A 26,093-nucleotide genomic window follows, 5' to 3' on the forward strand; every position below is an offset into this window, starting at 1 on the left:
GGACTTTCTTTACCTTAAGCTGATTTCATGATCAGGATTTGTCTAGATAGACCTCTGAGGCTTGGGATTTTGTCTGAGTTGTAATGTTTTCCTGGTGCAGGGCACAGGGGAACCCCCAGACTGTTGTCCAAAGTGATTGTGCACCCCCTCAAAAACAAAACAAAACAAAATAAACCCAAACAAAAACAAAAAAAGCAAAGTGCCATTTTGCCAGTTTTGCCATTTTCTGTTCTAGCCAGCAGTACATGCAGTGTTTTGAATTCTCCACATTGTTATCTGACTTTTTTATTCTAACCATCCTACTGGATATGAAGTGGTATCTCATCCTAGTGTAGATTTGCATTTCCTTGGTGACTAATGATGTTGAGTGTCTTTTCATGAGCTTATTGGCCATCTGTCTGTTTTCTTTGGAAAAACGTATATTCATATCATTTGCCCATTTTAAGTTATGAGTTGGGTTAGTCTTTTTAGTATTGACTTGTAAAAGTTCTTTACATGTTCTAGATCTAAGGATTTTTAAAATTATTTATTTGACACAGAGAGAGAGATCATAATTAGGCAGAGTGAGGCAGGCAGAGAGAGGGGGGAAGCAGGCTCCCTGCTGAGCAGAGAGCCCGATTCAGGGCTTGATCCGAAGACCCTGAGATCATGACCTGAGCCGCTTAACACACTGAGCCACCCTGGCGCCCCTAGATGCAAGTTTTTTTTAATCACATAAATGATTTATAAATATTTTCTCCATTCTGTGAGTTTTTTCATTTTCCTGATAATATCCCCCAAGGCTCAAAAGTTTTAAATTTTGATAAACGCCAATTGATCTATTTCTTCTCTTTGTTGCTTTTGTTACTCGGGGTTTTGGTATCATATCTAAGAACTGGCAAGTCAAAAGTCACAAAGATTTACTCCTATGTTACCTTTTAAGAATTTTATAGTTTTGTCTCTTACATTTTTTAAAGATTTTATTCTTTTTTTTAAAAATATTTTATTTATTTATCTGACAGAGAGATCACAAGTAGGCAGAGAGGCAGGCAGAGAGAGAGGAGGAAGCAGGCTCCCCGAAGAGCAGAGAGCCAGATGCGGGGCTCGATCCCAGGACCTTGAGATCACAACCTGAGCTGAAGGCAGAGGTCTAACCCACTGAGCCACCCAGGTGCCCCTAAAGATTTTATCCTTATGTAATCTCTACCCCCAACAAGGGTCTCAAATTTTAAAACCCGAGATCAAGAGTCACATGCTCTACCAACTGAGACAACCATGCACCCCACCTCTTACATTTTAGGTCTTTGACGTGGATGGAACTAGAGGGCATTATGCTAAGTGAAACAAGTCAATCAGAGAAAGACAATTATCATATGATCTCACTCATGTGGAATTTAAGAAACAAAACAGAGGCACATAGGGGAAGGGAGGGAAAAAAAAAAACAACAAGATGAAATCAGGGAGGGAGACAAACCATAAAAAAACTCTTAATCATAGGAAACAAACAGGGTTGCTGGAGGGGAGGTGGTTGGGGAGGTGGAGTAAATGGGGCATTAAGGAGGTCACATGATATAATGAGCACTGGGTATTATATATAACTGGTGAATCACTGAAGTCTGAAACTAATAATATACTGCATGTTAATTAATTGGATTTAAATAAAATAAAGTTTTATGGACCATTTCCTTATACCACACACAAAATAGACTCAAAATGGATGAAAGACCTCAATGTGAGAAAGGAATCCATCAAAATCCTTGAGGAGAACATAGGCAATGACCTCTTCAACCTCAGCCTCAGCAACTTCTTCTTAGAAACATTGCCAAAGGCAAGGGAAGCAAGGACAAAAATGAACTATTGGGACTTCATCAAGATCAAAAGCTTTTGCACAGCAAAGGAAACAGTCAACAACACCAAAAGACAACTGACAGAATGGGAGAAGATATTTACAAATGACATATCAGATAAAAGGCTAGTATCCAAAATCTGTAAAGAACTTATCAAACCCAACACCAAAAGAACAAATAATCCAATCAAGAAAAGGGCAGGAGACCTGAACAGACATTTCTGCAAGGAAGACATCCAAATGGCCAATAGACACATGAAAAAGTGCTCAACGTCACTCAGCATCAGGGAAATACAAATCAGAACCACAATGAGATACCACTTCACAGCAGCCAAAATGGCTAAAATTAGTAAGTCAGGAAATGACAGATGTTGGCAAGGATGCAGAGAAAGGGGAACCTTCCTACGCTGTTGGTGGGAATGCAAGCTGGTGCAGCCACTCTGGAAAACAGTATGGAGGATCCTCAAAATGTTGAAAGTAGAACTACCCTATGACCCAGGAATTGCACTACTGGGTATTTACCCTAAAGATACAAATGTAGTGATCTGAAGGGGCACCTGCACCCAAATGTTTATAATAGCAATGTCCACAATAGCCAAACTATGGAAAGAATCTAGATGCCCATCAACAGATGAATGGATAAAGATGTGGCATATACACACAATGGAATACTATGAAGCCGTGGAAAACCCCGAAGCCTTGCCATTTGCAATGACATGGATGGAACTAAAGGGTATTATGCTAAGTGAAATAAATCAATCAGAGAAAGACAATTATGTGATCGCGAAGATATGAGGAATTTGAGAGGCAGGGCAGGGGTCATGGCAGGTAGGGGGGGAAAATGAAACAAGATGATATTGGGAGGGAGACAAACCATAAGATATTCTTAATCTCAGGAAACAAACAGGGTTGCTGTGGAGGTGGGAAGGGGAGGGTTAGGGTGGATGGGTTATGGATATTGGGGAGGGTTTGTACTATGGTGAGTGCTGTGAATTGTGTAAGACTGATGATTCACAGACCTGTATCCCTGAAGCAAATAATAAAAAAATAAAAAAATAAAGGATATCTTAGTTGCTTCCAGTAAATAAATAAATAAAATAAAGTTTAAAAAAAAAAACAAAAACACCTAACTGAACCACAAACATACAAACAAACGCCCAAACCATTTTAGGTCTTTGATTTATTGAAGTTAATTTTTGTAATGATGTGAGATTAGGGTCCAATCTCATTCTTTTGCATGTGGGTACTATTGTTCCAGAACTATTTGTTGAAAGAAGCTCTCTTTCCCATTGAATAGTGTCAGCACCTTGTTGAAAATTATTTGACCATAAATAAGTGGGTTTATATCTGGACTCTCAATTCTGTTCCATTCATCTATGTGTCTATTATAATGCTGGACCACACTGGCTTGACTAGTGCTACTCTGTAGCAAATTTTGAACAGGGGAAGCGCGAGTCCTCCAACTTTGTTCTTTTTTGGCTCTTTAGGGTTCCATGTGAGTTTTAGGATCAGCTTATCAATTTCTACAAAGAAGCCAACTGGGATTCTGATGGTGATTACGTTAATCTGTAGGTCAATTTGGGGAGTACTACCATCTTAACATATTAGGTCTTCTGCTCCTTGGAAATGGAATATCCTTCCATTTATTTAGAGGTTCTTTAGTTGTTTCAAACAATGTATTATAATTTTTAAAGCATAGGTCTTACACTTCTTTTGTTAGATTTATTCCCAAGTGTTTTATTCTTCTGGTACTATTATAAATGGAATTGTTCTCTTAATTCCACTTTTGGATTGTTCATTGATAAGTGTATAGAAATTCAATTGATTTTTTATATTGATTGTACAACTTTGACAAACTTGTTTAATACTTCTAATAGTTTCTAATTATTGCTGCAGTTTATTTTTTTTAAGTGTTTAGTGAACAGATAGTGTAATATTAGTTTCAGGAGTGGGATTTCATGAGTCATCAGTTACCTATAACACCCAGTGTTCATCACAAGTGCCCTCCTCAATACACATCACCCATTTAGCCTATCCCTCACCCACCTCCCCTCCAACAACCCTAGTGTGTTCTGTATAGTTCAGAATCACTGCAGTTTAAAATTTGCTTTCTGTTGTACTTATTACTAATTCATGCACAGATTCTGGTAGAGCTTCAAAACTCCCTCCAATATGGCCAGATAAATCAGAAATCACTCTTGCCCCAGTTTTGTTTTGTTTTGTTTTTACTGAAATATCCCTGGTTTTAACCACTAATGGCTTGGGTGACCCTAACCCTAGTACCTGTCATTCTGGGATTTCCCTTTGTAAATATCTTGGGACTTTTTCCTTTTTGGATCCTATGTTTTCTTTTTCTTGGCTAATTGCCTCATTTGGTGTGCAGTACATAATCCATTGGCCTCCTGAGAAAGTATACATGAGAGGGAAATTTTTTTGAGACTCAATTTGTTCAAAATCTCTCTCTCTTACCTTCCACTAGACAGGTTACTTGGGAATGTAAAATTCTACATTGGAAATAACTTCCCATAGAATTTTGAAGACACTATTCTATAGTCTTTTAGCCTTTTTTTTAAAAGGTTTTATTTATTTGTCAGAGAGAGAGAGAGACAAGAGAGCACAAGCAGAGGGAGTGGCAGACAGAGGGAGAAGCCCGCTCTCCACTGAGCAAGGAGCCCAGGGTAGGACTCCGTCCCAACACCCTGGGATCATGACCTGAGCCAAAGGGAGACTTTTTTTTTTCAGTGTTCCAAGACTCATTGTTTATGCACCACACCCAGTGCTCCATGCAATACATGCCTTCCTTAATACCCACCACCAGGCTCACCCAACCCCCCACCCCACGCCCCTCCAAATCCCTCAGTTTGTTTCTCAGTGTTCACAGTTTCTCATGGTTTGTCTTCCCCTCCTATTTTCACCAACTCACTTCTCCTCTCCTCCCAATGTCCTCCATGGTATTCCTTATGCTCCACAAGTAAGTGAGACCATATGATAATTGACTCTCTCTGCTTGACTTATTTCACTCAGCATAATCTCTTCCAGTCCTATCCATGTTGATACAAAAGTTGGATATTCATCCTTTCTGATGGAGGCATAATATTCCATTATATATATGGACCATATCTTCAAAGGCAGACATTTAACTGACTGAGCCACCCAGGCGTCCCTTCAGTCTTCTAGCTTTTAAAGTTAATGCTGAAAGTCCAATGTCAGTTTGAGTCCTGATCTTCTTTATGCATCTAAGTTTTTCCTCTATAGCAGCTTTTAGCATCCTCTATTAGTCATTGTTTAGAAATGTCAGGAACGGGTGCTTTGATACAAGTGTTTTCTTCTTCATTCTTTTGATGACTACTTGGGAGGCTATTTCAATGTAGAAACTCACACTTTCCAGTTCCGGGAAGTTTTCTTATATAATTTCTTTGCTTTTTTTCTCTGTCTTTCTGGAGAGAATAGACTATTATTGATCATTTTACTTGCAGCTATTTCTTTTAGTTTTTTCCATAATACAGAAATGATAATCTGTTATACTATAGTGCTATTACTTTTTCATAGGTTTCATAATTTAATATTCATACTGTCAGAGCACACAACCATTAAATACTTGGTCTTCCTTAAATATATCAATTATTCTTAAAACCACACGTAAGTATATATTCAGTGATCAACATCAGTTAGGCCTTATGCTGATGTCATTTTCATTATTTTTGTTGTCCAAAGATAAATCTTTAGATTAGGATTTCTCAGGAAGAGTTCATGGCAACCACATTTCCTTATTCTTAAATGCTCATAGCCGTATGCCTACAGAGTTCAACTTGGCTAATTATTAAATCCTTGGCTCATTTTCTTCCTTGAGTATTTTAAATATGTATCGCACTGTCTGGGAAAAATAGTAAACTACAGTTGAAAAGTCTGCCGACAGTCTGATTATTTTCCCTTACAAATGACCTCATCTTTTTGCCTTTTCTTTCTTTCTTTTTAAAGCTCATTTGTCTTACTGGTATATGTCTTGGTGTTATCCATTCCAGGTAACTTGTCCTAGGTATGCTCTATGCCATTTAAATATGCCGGTTTAAGTCTTCCTTCAGAGGTAGTTTCACAGGGTACCTGGATGGCTCAGATGGATAAGTATCTGCTTTCGGCTTGGGTCATGATCCCAGGGTCCTGGGATTGAGTCCCACATCAGGCTCCCTGCTCAGCAGGGAGCCTGCTTCCCCCCTCCCCCTCCACTGCTCCCCCTGTTTGTACTCTTTCTCTCTCTCAAATAAATAAATAAAATCTTAAAAAAAAAAAAAGTAGTAGTTTCACGAACTAAAGGTTTTAGTATTTGCTTTGAGTTTCTTCTTCAGGGAATCCCCTTTCTTCAGGGAATCCCAAACATGTTGGTTTATCTTTGCCTATCATCTATTTATATCTCCCACTTTCTAATTTTTTTTGTAGGACATTTTAAATGTCTGCAAATTCTTTTGTATTCCTCCCTTTAAGGGGTAGAACCTAGTTTCCCTTACCTTGTGTGAGGGCTGGACTTAGTGACTCACTTTTAAGGAATAGAATATGTTAGAGTGCATGATGAGCGACTGGGTCACCACAGGCCTCACAGCTTTCTCCTTGCTCTCATTCACGAGTCATGTGCTCTGGCAAGCCAGCTGCCATTTTGTGAGAACACATCAAGCCAGCCCCATGAAGGGGCCCGCATGGTGTACCTTAGGAGAGAGAGTGGGCCAGGACTGCTTCCCTAGCTCTGTGGCTAGTCTATTATTATTTTAGAGTTAGACATGGACGCTTGGGTGGCTCAGGCAGTGAAGCTTTTGCCTTCAGTTCAGGCCATGATCCTGGGGTCCTGGGATCGAGTCCCACATCGGGCTCCCTGCCTGGTAGAGAGTCTGCTTCCCCCTCTCCCTCTGCTGCTCTCTCCCTCTCTCTCTGTCAAATAAATAAATAAAGTCTTTACAAAAAAAATAAAGAGTTAAACAATATTGCCTTGTGCTTTCTGAAACTAGCTTTTCTGCCTCCTCCCCCACTTTACCTGGATCTTCTCTTGCCTTTGCCCACAATGTCTCTGTACTGCTTCATTTAGATTCCACCCCAGCAGACTCTCCTCTGAGAGGGACTTTGTTCTGCAAAAGAGATTCCATTGGTTAGTGCTGAGGCTTAATAGGGCCAAACAGCCCCATATAATCTATCCTTTCTTTTGCCTTCACCCCTAGGAACCCCTTTCCAGTTCTAGCACCACTCCCCAAAAAGTTCAATTAGCTTTCAATGCTGAGTGTGGACATTTAGATTTTGGGATAAATACCTTTGGCAGTTTTGATAATGAGTTTATGGGCACTCAGTGCCACCAGAAGATCCTATCTTTGCCTGCTTTCTACTATCTCCTGCCACTTGCTGATATCATGTGGGTCTTGCTGCTGTCAGTTAATCAGCCCTCTCCTTGTACTTGGGAATTCACAGGATACCTTATTAGTTTCATAGTAGGTCACTCTTATGCACTTGTGGTGGTGGTGGCTATTGCTGGAGGATTAGGTAGATTCAAAATGATACCACTTTATTCTTGCACAGAAAGTATCACTTTCTTAATTTCTAGAAGGTCTTCTGTTCCCTGGATTTTCCCTTTCTTACATCTGACTCTTGGTTTATGGACCCTCCATCAACACTTCACTCTCTAAGTACAATAGTGAGTTTTAAAAAATCTTTTATTCTCCCTACATTGTTCTTATTTTCTCTAATTTCCCTTTTTCTTATTGTTTCTGCATCTCATTTTCATGACAGTCTTCCCTCCACTATCTTGAGATCTTTGGCCCTTGAAGCATATATAGAATTGGGCATTTTTTTAGGAGCTCTGTGTATATATGTAGGACTTCTCAGTAAGTGAACATCTCTGTAATTGCTTGGTAGAGGCAAATTTATGTAGTTAAAGGACACCGCACAGTCAGTATTGGTTTCCGTAGATTGGTGTCCTCCCATATGCTGCTGTGAGGTGGGGGAAGGGGAGGTTCAAGCTTGGTTGCCAGTGTGTTATTAGAGGAACTGAAGGGGAAGTTGGGGGAGGTCTCACTGTTCAATACACAGACCTTACTCAACTTCCCTATCCAAAAAGGTACTCAAAACATGACCAGTGTCTGTGTCCAGATCTTCAATGTTTCAAACTGTCCTGAAAATAAACTTTCTATCTTCTGCCAGGGTGGGGAAGAGGTCATCTCTGTCTGCCCTGATGTGAGAAATAAGATTTATTTATTTATTCTTGAGAGTGGGAGAGAAGGTGAGAAAGCATGCGATCACGAGTGGGGGTGGGGGAGGAAGGGGGAGGTGCAGAAGGAGAAGCAGACTGCCTGGTGAGCAGAGAGCCCGATGTGGGACTCAGTCCCAGGACCCTGGGATCATGACCTGAGCTAAAGGCAGATGCTTAGTGGACTGAGCCACCCAGGCAGAAATAAAATTTAATTGTTTAGGTGGGGACACCAGGCTGCTCGGTCAGCAGAGCATGCAATTCTGGATCCCGGGTTTATGGGATCAATGTAGAGATTACTTAAAAGTAAACTCTTAAAAAGAAAAAAAAAAAAAAACTTCTTACAGTTTTTAACTAATCACTCTGTTCTCAGTCCACCCATACTCACCTCTTCCTTCAGAATTACCCGGTACAATTATTGGTTCATTTACTGAGTCTGTTGGTATACTGAAATTTTTAAAAAATTTGTTCCTCAGCGCTTACATGCACTTAACTATAAAATCAGTTAAATTCTTCCTTACCCTCTCTAGATTCCAAAATTTTGTTGACATCTAGCCTGTTGTCTTCGTCCTTAGAGATTTATGAAGTGGTTTAGAAAAAAAAAAAAATCCCTTAATTATTATTTAAGTGGGGTTCAAAAGGAGTGCAGGCAAATACTATTTATCTCTGCCATACTTTTAATAAATTCCATTTCTGCTTAAACTGAGAATAGTAGTACTAACAATAATGCTAGAAATATATTTACAATAATGTGTTTTCTAGAGAGGAGTTCTGAGTAAGTCTCAACTAAGACCATCAGATATATAACTCAAGACCCTGCATGCCACCATAATACTTTTGAAACAATTACCTAGGATTTTTACTTTATACTCATGAAAATATATTTAGGCATGGATATTAAAAAATCATATCATATCATACTTGTACATACATAAGGAAAATAAAAGCTGAAATTAAGGTACGTCTAAAACTTCCTTACATTTAGTGTTCTAGTTCTCTGTATCATATATATAAAATTCTTAGTTGTGCTAAAACCCCCATATTATGTAAAGTTTACCGTATTAACCATTTTTTAAAGATTTTATTTTAAAGCAATCTCTATATCCAATGAGGGGCTTGAACCCACAACCCCAAGATCAAGAGTTGCATGCTCTACCAACTGAATCAGCCAAGTGCCCCTCATCTTAACCATTTTTAAAGGTACAGTTCAGGGCGCCTGGGTGGCTCAGTGGGTTAAGCCGCTGCCTTTGGCTCAGGTCATGATCTCAGGGTCCTGGGATCAAGTCCCACATCGGGCTCTCTGCTCAGCAGGGAGCCTGCTTCCCTCTCTCTCTCTCTCTCTACCTGCCTCTCCATCTGCTTGTAATCTCTCTCTGTCAAATAAATAAATAAAATCTTTAAAAAAAAAAAAAAAGGTACAGTTCAGTAGTTTTAAATATATTCGTATTGTTGTGCAACCCATCTCCAGAACTTTGTCATCTTATAAAACTCTGTACCCATTAAACAACTTTTCATTTTCCCCTCCACTCTGCCCGTGGTAACCACCGTTCTATTTTCTGTCTCTATGAATTTGACTATATTCCCCCCACCCCCACCCCATAAGTGGAATCACACTGCCTTTGTCTTTTTGTGACTGGTTTATTTCACTTAGTATAATGTCTTTAAGGTTTATTCATGTTGTTGCATGTGTCAGGACTTCCCTCTTAGTGAAGCACCTTTTGCCGAGAAAGAATGATGCATTTCCCTTGAACAAGCATCAGTGAAAATATGATTCACTCTGAAACACTGGGTCAGAAACGTTAAGTAATGTTAAGCCCAAACCTGAGGATGAAAAAGGAAGAAAAGGCATTTCTCACTTTAAATATAAATAAATAAATAAATAAATAAATACAGCTTAGATGCAAGAAAACAACATGCCAACTGCATATTATCCTTCGAGTTTCATGGCAAATAACTTTATCTAGTGATAATATAGTAAACATCCAAATAATAACTGCTCAATTAATGTTGTTAAGTCAAATTGGAGCGCCAGCCCAGTTTTCCTAAAGGCCTCTTAAATGAATGTGTCTGATCCTAGAAGAAGAGACAAAGCCCAGTTTTCAGCGGCTGTAGTCTGGTTGTTGTGTTGTGATCTGCAAATTTCCCAATTCTGCTTCCAGGCTTTGCCTTCACACTGTAAAACCCGGTGCAGGGACAAGGGGAAAATGGAAGGTTGTGTAAGCCTGAGTTGGTACGGGAAGCTGGAGTACTTGTTCAAGTTTGTATATAAAGAGGAATTTCCGGAACACATCCTGGAAAAAAAGAAAAAGCAAAAAGATGTTTTTAGAGTGAGCATGGTAACCTACTTCTTACCCACTGTATGTTAAGTAATGTGCAAATGCTTTCTGCTTGGCACTCACACATCTGCCTTCCTTATACTTGGTCCTTTTCTACCTCCCTGGCTTCCTGTCTGTTGTTTCTTACCCTTGCCTTTCTCTTCTTTCTGCCATCCCCTCCCCCATCCCCTCCAACTTCTGTTTCCTCTCCTGCCCCCGAGTCCTGAATCCTGCATCCTGGGTTGTATCTTGCCTCCCCCACCCCCCAACACCGCCCTTCCCATTCTGCTCACAAGTGTGCTCCTCCTCAGAGGACCTGGAGGGGCCTCCCAAGCTGGGTGGGGTTTCACTTGGGTAAATTACCACATCCTGGAACACCATCCAGCAGTGTTTTCTTAAGACTTGAGAATTGAAGTCAGCTTATTTAGTGGGAGGAAAAAGTGAAACCATTTAGTGGGACGACACTCCAGAGAAGGGCTCTGTGTCCACCAAAAGCTGCAATTGCATGACAATGACCATGGAGGTAAATCTTGGAGGGGGAGGCCAGAGGACCAACCAGACAAGGGCTCCTGAGGTGACGGTGGAATCAGGATGGGATGGCCAGGGCTGCTGGTTGTGGCTGGGTTCATTGCCAGAGGTCTCTTTTTCTTTCCCACCCAACCCACTGAGGCTAGGTCAGCTGTGGGCCTGCAGCGGGGGGCTACTGTTTGGTTCCATTGCTGTGTTCCTGGGTAAACCTGGGCTGCCCCCTGCTCTCATTTGAAAAGAAAATGCAAAAAGCAAAAGATGCCCAATTGTGACTTCTAAAATTTTAGTGCTCCAGGTGTATAGAATATTGAGATTCCCTAGCATGGAGGGGGGCTCTCCAAGGTCATTTTTTGGAGCCCCTGTGCAAAATGTTCTTGAGTCCTTCTAGAACATACTATTACAGAAAGACCTATTTTATAGGAAGAAGCCATGAACATTGTAATTTCAAAAATACCTATTAGGGGAGTGCCTGGGTGGCTCAGTCATTAAGCATCTGCCTTTGGCTTGGGTCATGGTCCCAGGGTCCTGGGATCGAGCCCTGCATGGAGCCCTATATGGAGCCCCACATTGGGCTCCCTACTTAGCAGGAAGCCTGCTTCTCTCTCTCCCACTCCCCCTGCTTATATTCCCTCTCTTGCTGTCTCTCTCTATTTCTCTCTCTGTCAAATAAATAATAAAATCTTAAAAAAAAAAAAAATAGGTCCTGTCCCAAGGACAGGATCTAAATTTTATTAACGAAATCTAAAATTCTAGGAGTGGGATAGGGATGGGGTAACTGGGTGTTGGACATTAAGGAGGGCACAGGATGCAATGAGCACCGGGTGTTGTATGAGACTGATGAATCACTGAACTCTACAAAACTAATAATATACTATATGGTAATTAATTGAATTTAAATTTTTTTAAATGCCCCCAAAATCTAAAATGCCATTGGCAGTTCAAGTATTTAACCCTCTCTTAAAATGTAGGCAAATCCCAGGAGGGACAATAGATAGACCCTTATGACTCTTTAGCCTCAAATCACACCAGACCCACTCCTTACCTCCATCTCCACATCTTTTGCTCCAGGAAGATCAGAATTCACTGCTGGAGCCAACCCTAGGCTTTTCCCAGCCTTTATTTTTGGAGACTTTTGAGCTTGTTTTTTTCTGCCTGGACCACTCTTCCCTCTCTCCTCTTTTTAGCTAACTCCCCAGGCTAAAAACCCGGGCTCCAAGTCTGTTCTAGGAGGCAGGCGCAGTCCATCGGAGCTTTCCCTGACTTCCTTGGTCCCTCCTCCCTGGCAGTCTTTACCCCAGTGTGTTCTCCGACTTACAGGTTAAGCCTCCATCAAAGACAGGAGCTATGTCTTGCTCCTCATGGACTCTCCTATCTAGAGCCGCATCTGACCCAGAGTAGGCTCTGTTTATGGAGTGAGTGAAAGTTTTACTGCCAATGTGTTTTCCATGGGGGAACCGAGGGGGGCTGGAGTGGAAAAAGGGAAGATGCCAGAAGAAAAAGCAGCAGTATGTGGAGAAAGGAGCCTGGGCTCACTGAAGGCAAACTCTTCCCTGGGCAACAATTCTGCGAAGGGTCAGACAGTTGAGAGGTGTGCTAAATCCTCTTTCACTGTCGTCCCTTTGAAGGTAACTGTAATTGACAGCTGAAATTTCAACTGTATTGACACATCTGATGCATTTGCCCAAGTGGTTTTTAATGACCCGTATCTCACATAATAAAATAGGGCAAAGTTAAAAACCAAGTTTGCTTTAGATTTGTATCTGCCACCATCTGTTGGTTCCCGGATCCTGGGTTACGTCATTCTTATTTTTACATTAAACATTACCAGTAGTAAAAACAAAGGAAAGGGGGAAATAAAAACTCATGCAGGGAAATTCTGATTTCACACAGGCTTGATAGAGTCTTTTTCTTCTCAGTAATCCTAGAAACAGAAAACAACAGGAAGATGTCTTACTGAGACAGGCCCCCTTCAACTTGACCATGAGTCAAACACAGAAGAAGAATTCCTCAAATGGAGAAACTAAACCCCGGACCTCATTTCTCAACAGATTCCTCAGGAGCTCAAAATTCATGTCCTCCAAACCTGAAAGCCGAAAAGAGAGCAATGACCTTGAAACAACTGATTTCCAACCCTGCAATGAGGCACAGAAAACAGCCACCTTAGATACTGGTAAACTTCTGACTGCTCTTACTTCTTTAATTTTTAGAATAATGCTTTCTCCTAAAGAGACTGTATGGGTTAAACTAAAACTAATCTGAGTCTCTATTCTAAGCATTTACTACGTGACTTAAATGCTTTAAATATTTTGCTAATTTGACTTTTAAATGATCAAAAGTAACACTACTGGAAGGTATAGAGAAGATACCTTGTTTCCTTTCATTCTAACACAAAGGATTCTTTCTTCAAGGTTCTTTTAGTCTTTTGTTCCTATGCATGCATTTATGGCCAGTCAGGCAGTCAACAAACCTGGAGTCACTACCTTTTGTATGACAGCTACTGTTGTGTTACAAATGCGGCCACAGAGAAACAGGACCTTGTGTACACAAAGAACCGAATGCACACAATTTCAGCGTGATAAGTGACCGGAAGAAAAATACGGCAGGCTAAGGAGACAGAGGATGGATGGGGTCCTACTTTAGATGGGATTGTGGGGAAAGAGTCTCGGATTTGGTGGCATTTGAGCAGAGGTCTGGATAAAGTAAGCCAAGGAAAATGGAGGAATAAAGCCAGTCACGTGGACGTCAATGGCAACAGGTTCCCAGGCAAAGGGAACTGTAAATGCAAAGGCCCAAGGTGGGACTGGGCCTGGCATGCTTGAGAGTGAGCCCAAGGTCAGGGGTGCTGAAGCAAGAGGAGTGAGGAGAGAGGACAAGAGCAGGAGGACAGTCATGGAGGTGCCTGGGGGCCAGAGCAGGCAATTTTTACACTTATAATAGCTTACAAATCCCTCTTGAGCTTACACAGATCTGTGATATTACTTCTGCAACATACGATTATATTGCTTAAGCCTAGCATGGCAGACATGCATAAAATGATGTTCATATGCCACCTTTAACAGCTATTCCACGCATATGCCATAACTACTTAAGCTCCTTTTTTTGTCCTTCAGTGACTATTTTTGTCTTTCCCTCTTGCTTGTACCTGGCTTCATTGTATTTCAGCCTTTTTTTTTTTTTTAAGATTTTATTTGACAGAGAGAGAGATCACAAGTAGGCAGAGAAGCAAGCAGAGAGAGAGGAGGAAGCATGCTTCCCACTGAGCAGAGAGCCTGATGTGGGGCTTGATCCCAGGACTCTGAGACCAAGACCTGAGCTGAAGGCAGAGGCTTAACCCACTGAACCATCCAGGCGCCCTTCAGCCTTTTTTAAAAATATAAATTCTTAGAACAGAGATTATAGATTCAAGGGTTATGAAAATAAATAGTGCCAAATCTCTCCCTAAAGCTATATGTCATACACAATACAACTGGCATATTATTAGATTAAGTGTATTTTTTAAACATCTTAAACTTCTTATGCAAACATACACAGCAGTAGAGAGAATAGTCTAAAACAAGTCTCGAAGGAGTCCCCATGATCACTTCCCCCATCAGTGATCAACCCATGGCCAATCTTGTTTCATTTATACCTACCTTTAATTCTGTCCAGTTATTTGCATCAAATACCAAAAATAATATCAATTTATGTGAAAGTCAATTAAGTATATTTAAATATATTTTGGAAATAGGAAGTTAAAGTCTACTTTAAAAAAAAAAAAAAAAAAGGACAACCTGTATCACAAGATTGTTGATACTTGTTCTAAAATAGGAGACAAAGCTTCAGGAACCTGGGTCATGAATGCCACAACCATGATGAAATTGACCGTGCAAGGCCAGGCACTGGTTATCCTGGCTGTGCAACACTGGCCACTCAACCTTGCATGGCTTCTCCATTTCCATTTCTCCCAAAATTCAGTGGCTCCTGGAGTCATGTCAATTCTGCCCTCAAGTGGCTCTGAGAACTGGTTCCTCCTCTCTATTACTGTTCTGGCTTTCACTGTTTTTTGCCCAGACTGCTGGGACAGCTTCCTAACTAGTTTCCCTATTTCTGGTCCAGCTCTCTGGCCAGCTTGTCCTCCACTCTGCCACGGCTTGCTCTCTCTAAATCACAGACATGATGTCTTTCACCTGCTTCAAATCTTTCCCCAAGTCTCTCTTGCCTTGGAGAGAGTCTACACTCCCAAGCACAGTCTTCAGGGTGCTTATGATCAGATGGACCTCTCTTCGTGTCCTCTGCCTTCCCCCAACCTCATGTTCATCCTCTACTCCTGACATTGAGATTCACTTGCAGTTTCCTGAACTGGCCATACATACTCTTTCAAAGGGGTTCCCTGGGCTTATAAAGACCTTCCCTTATGTCACCATGCTGCTTCTGCACCCCTCCTCCACTTATCTCTCCCTCATGTTCACCCACCTGGCTGACTCTCCCTCTCCCTTAAGGTGTAATTCATGTATCCCTTCCTCTTGAAAGCTTGCCAAGACCTGTCCTGGGACCTGAGGTACTTATTGTCATACCATGTGTTCCCAGGTACCCTCCGCACACCTCCACCATTGCATGTCTCCTCTGTGTGGTGGGCATGGCTTTCGTGTTTGTCTCTTCCATTAGACAGGTAGCTCCTTAAAAACAGGAACTTGTTATCTTGGTTCCTTGTACAGTGCCACCCATGTTACAAATGTGTAATCATGTTTTATGAAACCACTGGGATTCTTGGTTGTTCATAAGCAAGAAACCAACCCTTACAGATGTAGGTCGGAAAGAACTTAATGTGAAGATACTGCTTAGCTCACAAGATCACGTGGAGAAGGCAAAATCTTGGTTCAGCAGTAAAACAGCCAGGAAAAGTCTCTGAATCACTCCACAGAACTGCTCACATGTGACAACTTTGTCCTCTTCATGGCATGTCAGTCATCCTACCTCAGCCAATGGGGAGCAGTTCTGACTCAACTGTTTTATGTCTTGAGCTGTGACATTTTCTATCCTTTAAGGAAATGGGTTTATGTATTAAAAAAATGATATGTGTGGTCTGCAAGGACATGTCCAAGGACCTCACAAATTGGTACTTGTATTTATACTTGGGAGTTTGATAAAGATTTATCATGTTGACTTATTTTGGTCATTAAGGAGTTTAAAGCTAATATTCATTCATTCATTCAATTATCTGTGCATTCAACAAATATTAATAGAATACCTCTCACATAACAGGCACTGCAGAGTCCCATCTCCCTTGGGAGGCCCCAGTAAATGAGAAGTGAACCAGGTAGGAATTATAGTCTCTCTTTCCAGACGAGTAAACCGAGGCTCAGAGAAGTTCAGTGACTTGCTCACCTGAGGGACCCATGATTTGAACCAGGTCTTCCATTCATGCTATCTTAGACCTGCCAGTCATATCCAGGATTACAGAGTGCCCAAGTAGGATGCGGTATGAGAAGAGATTCCTGAAACTGTCAATTGGTAGGTCACTGCTGGTGACCTTTGAGAAACAATTTGTTGGGATAGGTGATTGTGGTCACCAGAACATAGAGGGTTAATTGGCAAATGGGGTGACATGGGACCAGCAAGCCCAAACCACCCTTTCCAAACATTTGACAGTAATCATTTCCTAATGATGGACCAAACAGTAGCTTGAGAAAACAGAAGCTTTGGTTAAGATGGAACTTGAGCATGATTTAGGTTGAGCCTATGGAGATAAAAAGCTCAAAAACAGAAGGGAGAAAGCATCAGATAGCACACACAGAGATTTTTTTAACATAGAAACTCTAACACAAACATACATATAATGCACTTCGGAGCAGACCGTTCTGGGTTCAAATTCTGACTTCCTGCTTACTAATTGACAGGCTCTCTGTGTCTCATGTTCCAAACCTATGAAATAGTGTGATTGTGACTCCTTGCATGAAGTTTACACAAAACATCCTGTACCCATTGGCACATAAATGTTAGTCCCCCAGGGGTGCCTGGGTGGCTCAGTGGGTTAAAGCCTCTGCCTTTGGCTCGGGTCATGGTCTTGGGGTCCTGGGATCAAGCCCCACATGGGGCTCTCTGCTCTGCAGGGAGCCTGCTTCCTCCCCTCTCTCTGCCTGCCTCTCTGCCTACTTGTGATCTCTGTCAAATAAATAAAATCTTAAAAAAAAAAAATGTTAGTCCCCCACCCACCACTCTCTTCGGCTCCACCCCAAATTAGAATTGCCAGATAGAATACATGCAATATTTGGGACATAGCTTTACTGAGCAATGATTCCTTGTTTACTTGAAGTTTAAATTTTATTGGAAAGGCTGTTTCTGTTTTTCCTAAATCTGGCAATCCTACCCAAAATAAAATGCGATCTATCCAATCAATGCACAATGCAAGTGGAAGGCCAGAGTGAATCGCAAAATGGTGGATGGTGCTGCCTCCTACTGGCATAGTGTGGTAACACCAACCATCCTGCAAAGATGAACGCAGTATAGGTGTTCTCTTAAAAATGGCCAGCCAGTGGTGATGGTGGACATCCCTGCCGTGTTCCTGACCTTAGCGGAATAGCTCTCAGCTTTTCCCCATTGAAAATTATATTTGCTGTGAGTTTTTCATAGATGGATTTGATGATATTGAGGTATGTACCTTCTATCCCTACACTGTGAAGAGTTTTGATCAAGAAAGGATGCTGTACTTGGTCAAATGCTTTTTCAGCATCTATTGAAAGTATCACATGGTTCTTTTTCTTTCTTTTATTAATGTATTGTATCACATTGATTGATTTGCGGATGTTGAACCAAACTTGCACCCAGGAATAAATCCCACTTGGTCGTAGTGAATAATACTTTTAATATACTGTCTGATCCTATTGGCTAGTTATTTTGGTGAGAATTTTTGCATCTGCGTTCATCAAGGATATTGGTTGGTAACTCTCCTTTTTCATGAGGTCTTTGTGTGGGTTCGGGATCAAGGTAATGCTGGCCTCATAAAATGAGTTTGGAAGTTTTCCTTCCATTTCTATTTTTGGAACCGTTTCAGGGGAATAGGTATTAATTCTTCTTTAAACGTTTGGTAGAATTCCCTTGGGAAGCCGTCTGGCCCTGGACTCTTGTTTGTTGGGAGATCTTTGATGACTGCTTCAATCTGCTTCCTGGTTATGGGTCTGTTCAGGTTTTCTTTTTCTTTCTTTCTTTCTTTTTTTTTTTTAAACATTTTATTTATTTATTTGACAGACTGAGATCATAAGTAGGCAGAGAGGCAGGCAGAGAGAGAGGAGGAAGCAGCCTTCCTGCCGAGCAGAGAGCCCTATGTGGGGCTCCATCCCAGGATGCTGGGATCATGACCTGAACTGAAGGCAGAGGCTTTAACCCACTGAGTCACCCAGGCGCCCCCTGTTCTGGTTTTCTATCATAGTATTAGAAGTCCTAGCCTCAGCAATCAGACAACAAAAAAAGTAAAAAGCATCCAAGTTGGCAAAGAAGAAGTCAAATTCTCACTCTTTGGAGATGATATGAAACTTTATGTGGAAAACCTAAAACTCCACTCCAAAACTGCTAGAACTCATATAGGAATTCAGTAAAGTGTCAGGATATAAAATCAACGCACAGAAATCAGTTGCATTTCTATGCATCAACAGCAAGACAGAAGAAAGAGAAATTAAGGAGTCAATTGCATTTACAATTGCACCCCAAACCACAAGGTACCTAGAAAAAAACTTAACCAAAGAGGCAAAGAATCTGTACTCAGGAAACTATAAAGTACTCATGAAAGAAATTGAGAAAGACACAAAGAAATGGAAAATCATTCCATGCTCATAGATTAGAAGAAAAATATTGAGAAAATGTCTATGCTACCTAAAGCAATCTACACATTTAACACAATCCCTATCAAAATACCACCAATTTTTTTCAAAGAAATGGAACAAATAATCCTAAAATTTGTATGGAACCAGAAAAGACCCCAAATAGCCAGAGGAATGTTGAAAAGGAAAACCAAAGTTGGCAGCATCATGATTCCAGACTTCAAGCTCTATTAAAAAGCTGCAATAATCAAGACGGTATGGTACTGGCACCAAAACTGACACATAGACCAGTGGAACAGAATAGAGAGCCCAGAAATGAACTCTCAACTCTATGGCCAACTAATCTTCGACAAAGCAGGAAAGAATGTCCAGTGGAAGAAAGACAGTCTCTTCAGCAAATGGTGTTGTGAAAATTGGACAGCCACATGCAGAAGAATGAAACTGGACCATTTCCTTATACCACACACAAAATAGACTCAAAATAGATGAAAGACCTCAATATGAGAAAGGAACCCATCAAAATCCTTGAGGAGAACACAGACAGTGACCTCTTTGACCTCAGCCGCAGCAACTTCTTTCTAGAAACATCGCCAAAGCCAAGGGAAGTAAGGGCAAAAATGAACTATTGGGACTTCATCAAGATCAAAAGCTTTTGCACAGCAAAAGAGACAGTCAACAACACCAAAAGACAGCTGACAGAATGGGAGAAGATATTTACAAATGACATATCAGATAAAAGGTTAGTATCCAAAATCTATAAAAAACTTATCAAACTCAACACCCAAAGAACAAATAATCCAGTTAAGAAAAGGGAAGAAGACATGAACAGACATTTCTGTAAGGAAGATATCCAAATGGCCAACAGACACATGAAAAAGTGCTCAACATCATTCAGCATCAGGGAAATACAAATCAGAACCACAACGAGATACCACCTCACAGCAGCCAAAATGGCTAAAATTAATAAGTCAGGAAACAACAGATGTTGACGAGGATGCAGAGAAAGGGGAACCCTCCTACACTGTTGGTGGGAATGCAAGCTGGTGCAGCCACTCTGGAAAACAGTATGGAGGTTCCTCAAAAAGTTGAATATAGAGCTACCCTATAACCCAGGAATCGCACTACTGGGTATTTACCCTAAAGATACAAACGTAGTGATCTGAAGGGGCACCTGCACCCAAATGTTTATAATAGCAATGTCCACAATAGCCAAACTATGGAAAGAACATAAATGTCCGTCAACAGACGAATGGATAAAGATGATGTGGTATATATACACAATGGAATACTATGCAGCCATCAAAAGAAATGAAATCTTCCCATTTGCAACGATGTGGATGGAACTAGAGGGTATCAGGCTAAGCAAAATAAGTCAGAGAAAGACAATTATCATATGATCTCCCTGATATGAGGAATTTGAGAGGCAGGGCGAGGGGTCTTGGGGGATAAGGAGGGAAAAAATGAAACAAGATGGGATTGGGAGGGAGACAAACCATAAGAAACTCTTAATCTCACAAAACATATATAGAGTTGCTGGAGGGTGGAGGGGGGATAGAGTGGCTGGATGATGGATGTTGGGGAGGGTATGTACTAAGGTGAGTGCTGTGAATTGTGTAAGCCTGTACACAGACCTGTACCCCTAAAGCAGATAATACCTTATATGTCAATAAAAATAAATAAATAAAAATAAAATTCAAGTTGCCTTAAAAAAAAAAAAAAACAGCCAGTGAATGAGACATTGGGGAGGGTATGTACTATGGTGAGTGCTGTAAATTGTGTAAGACTGGTGATTCACAGACCTGTACCCATGAAACAAATAATATATTATGTGTTAATAAAAAATCATAGCCAGCCAGCAAACACACTGCAGAGGAGAAGTAGAGTTTGTGTTCCTCTCCTAATATTTAAGTCGAGGCTGATTACTACTGAAATCCTACTATTAATTTTCACTGGTACCAATACATTTCTCTTTAGCTATGTGGTTTTGTACTTCGTAAAGGTTAGAAGAGTATCACTGCATATTTGGAACTTACACTTTCATTGTGGATTCCAGTATACTCTTTTTATGTTTTAAATTTTACGTTTTCATCTACAAAACCTCCTTAAAGTCACTGTCTGTACCTGCATATTTGTTTTTCCTTACAAAAGTATGATGTGTTTTATATGTGTCTTAAATGCTGACACATACTGGGACATAATAGGTGTTCAATGAAACTAAAGCTTTTCTTAGCTTAATGTTCGCCTTAGCCCAGCATTAGTACAGAGGAACTTAATAAGGGGGCCACATAAGTCGTCTCTCATAACAAGAAGGACAAATGAGGCTTTTTGGGTGTATTCACTGGCAGGGGTGGAGAAAAGCTCTCCCAGCCTCTCCGCCCTCTGGATCTGTCAATTGAATGGTCTAGGAGTCGCGTTTCATTGGCTCCCCGTAGCCAAAGAAGCTCCAGGCAGGTGAGGGCAGGTGACTGCAATGCTTCTCTTTCCTCACTGGTTTGGTCAAATTCCTGTATTCCCCACCTGGGGTGCACCAGGCTGCGCGTCCCTTAAAGGCTGTGCTAACAAGTTCGCTACTTCGTCCAGGAAGACAACCGTGTCTACATGCTGACAAGCTCCTGTCAGGCGGTGAAGGAAAAGCGCCTGAGTCCTCAGTTTCCTTGCTGGAAGAGGGGTCACTGCAGTGATCAGTGTCCAGCACCTGGAGGCAGGACAGTGGTGAAGTTCTGTCTCTGCTTAGCGCTTCCCTTCTGGGCGGAGGTTTGCTCAGGACTGTTGTTAGTCTTGTTGACTTGTCTTATTGCCATCACTGTGCCTCTTTACCACGGTCTCACTCAGGGCACGTTCTTCTTTATTCTCACCATGTAGCTCAGCCTCTCACTTCAGAAATGGAATGTGGACCCAGCATGGAGGAAAAGGAGCAGTTTCTGCAGAAGCTGGGCAGAACAGCCGTGGACAAGTGTCTAGATCTGAACAACTGCAGGCTGACGGCGGCCGACTTGAGGGAAGCGGGTCTGTAGCTGCCGGCGCGCACGGAGGGCCACGGGAGCCCTCGGGTTGCCACCGGTGGGCAAAACACGCTCATTACTCACCTGGCAACCCCGGGTCTCAGGGTGGCCCCAGACAACTCGGGAATAGCAGCTGCACCACTATTTTTTTTTTTTTAATAAGTTAATTGATCCTTCCTCAAGCTTCAAAGATTTGAGCCAAGTGTAGGAGGAAGGTTCCTTTGTCTGTCAGTTCTCCCTGAGCATTTCACCTCCCCTACTGCTGGCTCCTTACTCCCTGAAAAACATTTGTCTCGCCCACAGCATGAGATATAAACTCGTGTAGCCCGTCCGTGATGCCCGAGCCCTGCTGGGTGCGTAGTTATCTGTGGGGCAAGAGAGGAGCCGCCAGCAGTCTTTGCTCACAACCTACACGCTCAGCAGTGTGAGCGGCAGCTGCCACACGGAAGCAGCAGTCTGGTTGCGAAGGTGCCCCTCCCCACACAACCATAACCACCTTTCTTTTCCCTTTTTCTTAGAGACCTTAAGCCCAGCCTTCCCTCAAACTAGTTGTGTCTCCCAGCATAGAGGTATCAAAAGAACTGGATCGTGAGTGAGGGGTCCTTGACCATTTTAACGGAAATCCATGCCATTACATTTTGGACATTGTCTTCAGCGAGAACCTACCCTTGTCTGTGTTTCCAGATGCCCGTGTGTCAGAATCACTCGCAGAGTTTGTGTTCACTTGGCTTCAACCCAGACCACTGACCTGGAGTCTCGGAGAGCAGGCCCCAGCAATCTTGTTTTTAATTTTTTTTTTTCCTTCTTCGTGTGTTCAGTAGACTTCTCTGCTCGATAAAGTTAGGATTTGGGTAAACAAGTTGAAATTGAAGGCTAGTAGAAAAAAAGCAAAAACAAATTTCACTCCTAAACCTGGCCTCAGAATATTGGACGCTGCTGTGCCTAAAACTGTAAGAGCTCGGCTTGCTACTTCTGACTGCTGCCCTGAACCTTTAAGATAGGTATTTAAAAGCAAATACTCAAAGATTCTTTGCCTGCTCTAGGTTAGCATTTCTTCTCTTGAGTATCTTTGCTTCAGGACACAGAGACGGCCTTAGCAAATCTTTATCACAGACAGTAAGGTCACTGTTAATGGGCAATGGCAGATACTCAGAGAAGGTTCCGGTCAGGCTTTGTGCCAGTCTAAACCTCCACCTATTGGTCTATTTAAATATAATGGGAGCTTTCTAAGGTGGTGATACCCAGGAAATCATGATCTAAAAGAAGGGGTAACATGGACCCCCAATCTCGGCAATCCTGGCCAACAGAGCAGTCTTCCAGCTTTCAGCCCAAGGATCCAATAGGATGAAGGGGTGAGGAATTATTTTTGCAAAATAAAGGACTAGTATGCATATCACAGCGGCAGTGGTAGTAACAGTAGAATTACCATTTCTGCTACAATAAAGGAGCTCCTATGAAATCTTATGAAGATACCACTACATTTTTGGAGCACATTTATTTGGCAGAAATAGGAAATATCCTAGGAAATAGGAAATACAAAAGTCATTCTTCCCAATTGCATGGCTGAGGGACCCCTGCTTTGCTGAAGGCCAGTATGGCCACCGCTCCTTCATGCAGTTACGTATGCAACTCTGTATATCCTCTTGTTCATTTCCAGTTGCTTTGCTGCCTCTTCTCCCAGACTTGGAAAAACTGGATATTTCCTGGAATGATTCTGTAGGCGGAAACCTCCATTCAGTTACACAGCACCTGCATCTCCTCAGCAAGTTAAAAATCCTGAGGCTGGGAAGTTGCAGACTTACCACGGATGATGTGCAAGCCCTGGGTATGGTCAATGTTTCACTGGAAGCGGCTCTGAAGTGTCAAGGGCAAACTCCCTGGGTCACCCCCACCCCCCAGGTGCTTGTGAATGAGAGCGCCTGGATGATGGAATACCATGCTAACACTTGCAAAACTTCTTGCAGCCTGTACCTACTAGCACTGTAGTAAGCCCCAGGACAGAGTAGGGAACAAGGCTGGCCAGAAAGACATCTGCTCTCAACGGAATTTAAATGGAGATAGTTTGTCAAATTTGCTTACTCTCAGTCTGCTAATTGTCTGTAAAATTGAGGAGTTGGAGTAGATAATGATTATTTTCCGATCCCAAAATAATCTCTTCTATTTTTCCATTCCCATCTTAAAAAAATGGATCAAAACAAGATCTTTAAACTAAAAGCAATGGTTTAAATAGAACTAGGACCTCCATTAAGTTAATTTATATACTGGACACAGAATGTAGGATAAAATTTGTCACTCTATTAACCCAACTCTTTATACGATCCTTGCTGGTTTCAGATGCCATTCAGATTTTTAAATATTCTTTTGGTCTGAAGTTTCTTATTTCAGCGACTATTTTGATCATTTACATCTCTGCAAAACTCTCTGTAAAAACAACACAGTTCACGTCAAATGTCCTCTCTCTAATCCCTCTGTAGGAAATCAGGGTCATTTGACGCCCCCTGGCCCACCCTTCCTTTAGCTGAGAAACACCACATAAGTGGCCAAGTGTTAGTTCACATTCTAGCCCCCCGTCTAACTAGTCTTGTGACCATGGACAATTATTTAAACTTCCTAAGCCTCAGCTTTCTAGCTTTCTTTTCTCTGAAATGGGTTGGATATCTACCTCAAAAAACTATTGTGAGGATTAAATAATTTCTATGAAGCACTTACGACGTGCCTGGCGCATAGTACATGCTCAGTAATGGAGAGGTCCTCCTTTCAGTACTCCCTCATTCGAAATTAACTTTCAGTGGTTTGATGTGATGAGGTGAGCCCCACTGGTTAGCTCCTGATTATTATGTAGCAGACTGCAAATTTAACTCACTGCTACTCAGGGGTGAAAAGAAAATGTAGTTTCTCTATTTTCTGTGATTCATCTAAATTTTGTTCATGATCTTCCAACGTTAAGAAATGGGGAAATGGGGGGGCACCTGGGTGGCTCAGTGGGTTAAAGCCTCTGCCTTCGGCTCAGGTCATGATCCCAGGGTCCTGGAATCGAGCCCCACATCGGGCTCTCTGCTCAGTGGGGAGCCTGCTTTCTCCTCTCTCTTTCTGCCTGCCTCTCTGCCTACTTGTGATCTGTCTGTCAAATAAATAAATAAATAAAATCTTAAAAAAAAAAAAAAAAAAGAAATGGGGAAATGGGAATTTCTGCCCTGGAACTCATTCCAAACTTACCTGGTTCAGGAGAGAAGCTACATCCTTGTCGCCGTGATGTTTTATAACCCGCTCCCTCTCCCAGACTCCTTCTCCTCTCTGGAAGGGCTTCTGCATCTTCTCCCATCAGAAGGGACCTTCCTTAGTATGGAGGGCAGATGTGGTACAGGGAGAATAAACGGTTTAATGAAAAGAGACCATAAACCGGGGGCACGCCAATGTTATCATACCTGTTACAATTGCTGAGTGTAGGGTGATCGATGATGGCTCCCCCGTACCATGTACACAGCAGACATGGCTGATCAGTCCCGCACTCTCTGTCCCTGATGCTGAGGAGGGCTTCCAGGTATAGAAAGCCACCCCAGCTGACTGGCGATGGCACACACAATGGCACCTGGGCTGAGAGAACATGCATTTTAACATGAGGCTCCTGGACTCCCAAAACCTCAGTCCACACAAAGAATGGCCAGTGGCAGAAGTCCAAGGCCAGTAGTGGACCGTGGAGGAGAGGCTTCTAGACACAGGGGACTTTCCATTACTCTTAATCATTCAGTGTTGAGATTGACTCCGCACATCGAGCAGGTGCATTTTCCATGTGTGTGCCTCTCTGCCCTGTTCTACCCAGGACAGTAGAAGTCATTCCTAAGGCTGCTGTCCCTGGTCACTTCCCTGCTCACCTCCAGCCTCCATTCCAGCCCTTAGATGCTTTCCACCCTTTTCTCACTACACCCTCCTCCACTCTCCAGGGCTGCACGGCTATTACGAGCTGCTAGCATCTTGTGCTTAATTACTGATTCTCTCTAGGGCTCAGTTCAGTTGTATATTCTTGATGTCTAATTGAGCTTTGCCCCCACGGTGGCAGGTGCCCTGCTTGGCCTCTCCTCATCCTCTGGTCCAGCTTCCCAGTGATGCTGACCCCAGACAAGGTGGATGAGAGAAAGCAGTTGGAATAGTACACGTATTTACTACCACAAAACCAACTCCACGAAACCACCCTACTGACAGGTGGGATTTTCTGGACAATGATTTTTGTACAGAGGTCCGGCTTCGGAACCTTGGAGGGACTAGAATCACTGAGCCTCTAAATACAGGGGCTCAGCCTGCTGGGACCAGGCAAGAACTGGGTCTACTCTGTTCTTTGGTACCTGACCAGTCCCTGGCTCAGCCATTATCATTCCATAAATAACATTTGTGCTGATTTTGAGGCAGACTCCC

At 42.1% G+C, this 26,093-nt stretch overlaps 1 protein-coding gene across 2 annotated transcripts in view; it reads left to right on the forward strand.

Moving 5' to 3' along the window:
* LRRC31 (leucine rich repeat containing 31) overlaps window positions 1-26,093 on the forward strand; it is a 101,675-nt gene that overhangs the window by 60,378 nt on the left and 15,204 nt on the right. Inside the window, exons 3-5 of one of the 2 annotated variants that reach the window (XM_032341550.1) lie at window positions 12,937-13,058; window positions 21,544-21,687; window positions 23,341-23,508. In XM_032341550.1, the coding sequence (XP_032197441.1) occupies window positions 12,959-13,058; window positions 21,544-21,687; window positions 23,341-23,508 (412 nt within the window). In that variant the 5' untranslated portion in view covers window positions 12,937-12,958. Of the gene's footprint in view, window positions 1-12,770; window positions 13,059-21,543; window positions 21,688-23,340; window positions 23,509-26,093 lie in introns of those variants that run through there. The other variant, XM_032341539.1, reaches the window with a different exon arrangement.

Source organism: Mustela erminea, chromosome 1 (assembly GCF_009829155.1).
Source record: "Mustela erminea isolate mMusErm1 chromosome 1, mMusErm1.Pri, whole genome shotgun sequence".
NCBI classification, from domain to species: Eukaryota; Metazoa; Chordata; class Mammalia; order Carnivora; family Mustelidae; genus Mustela; species Mustela erminea.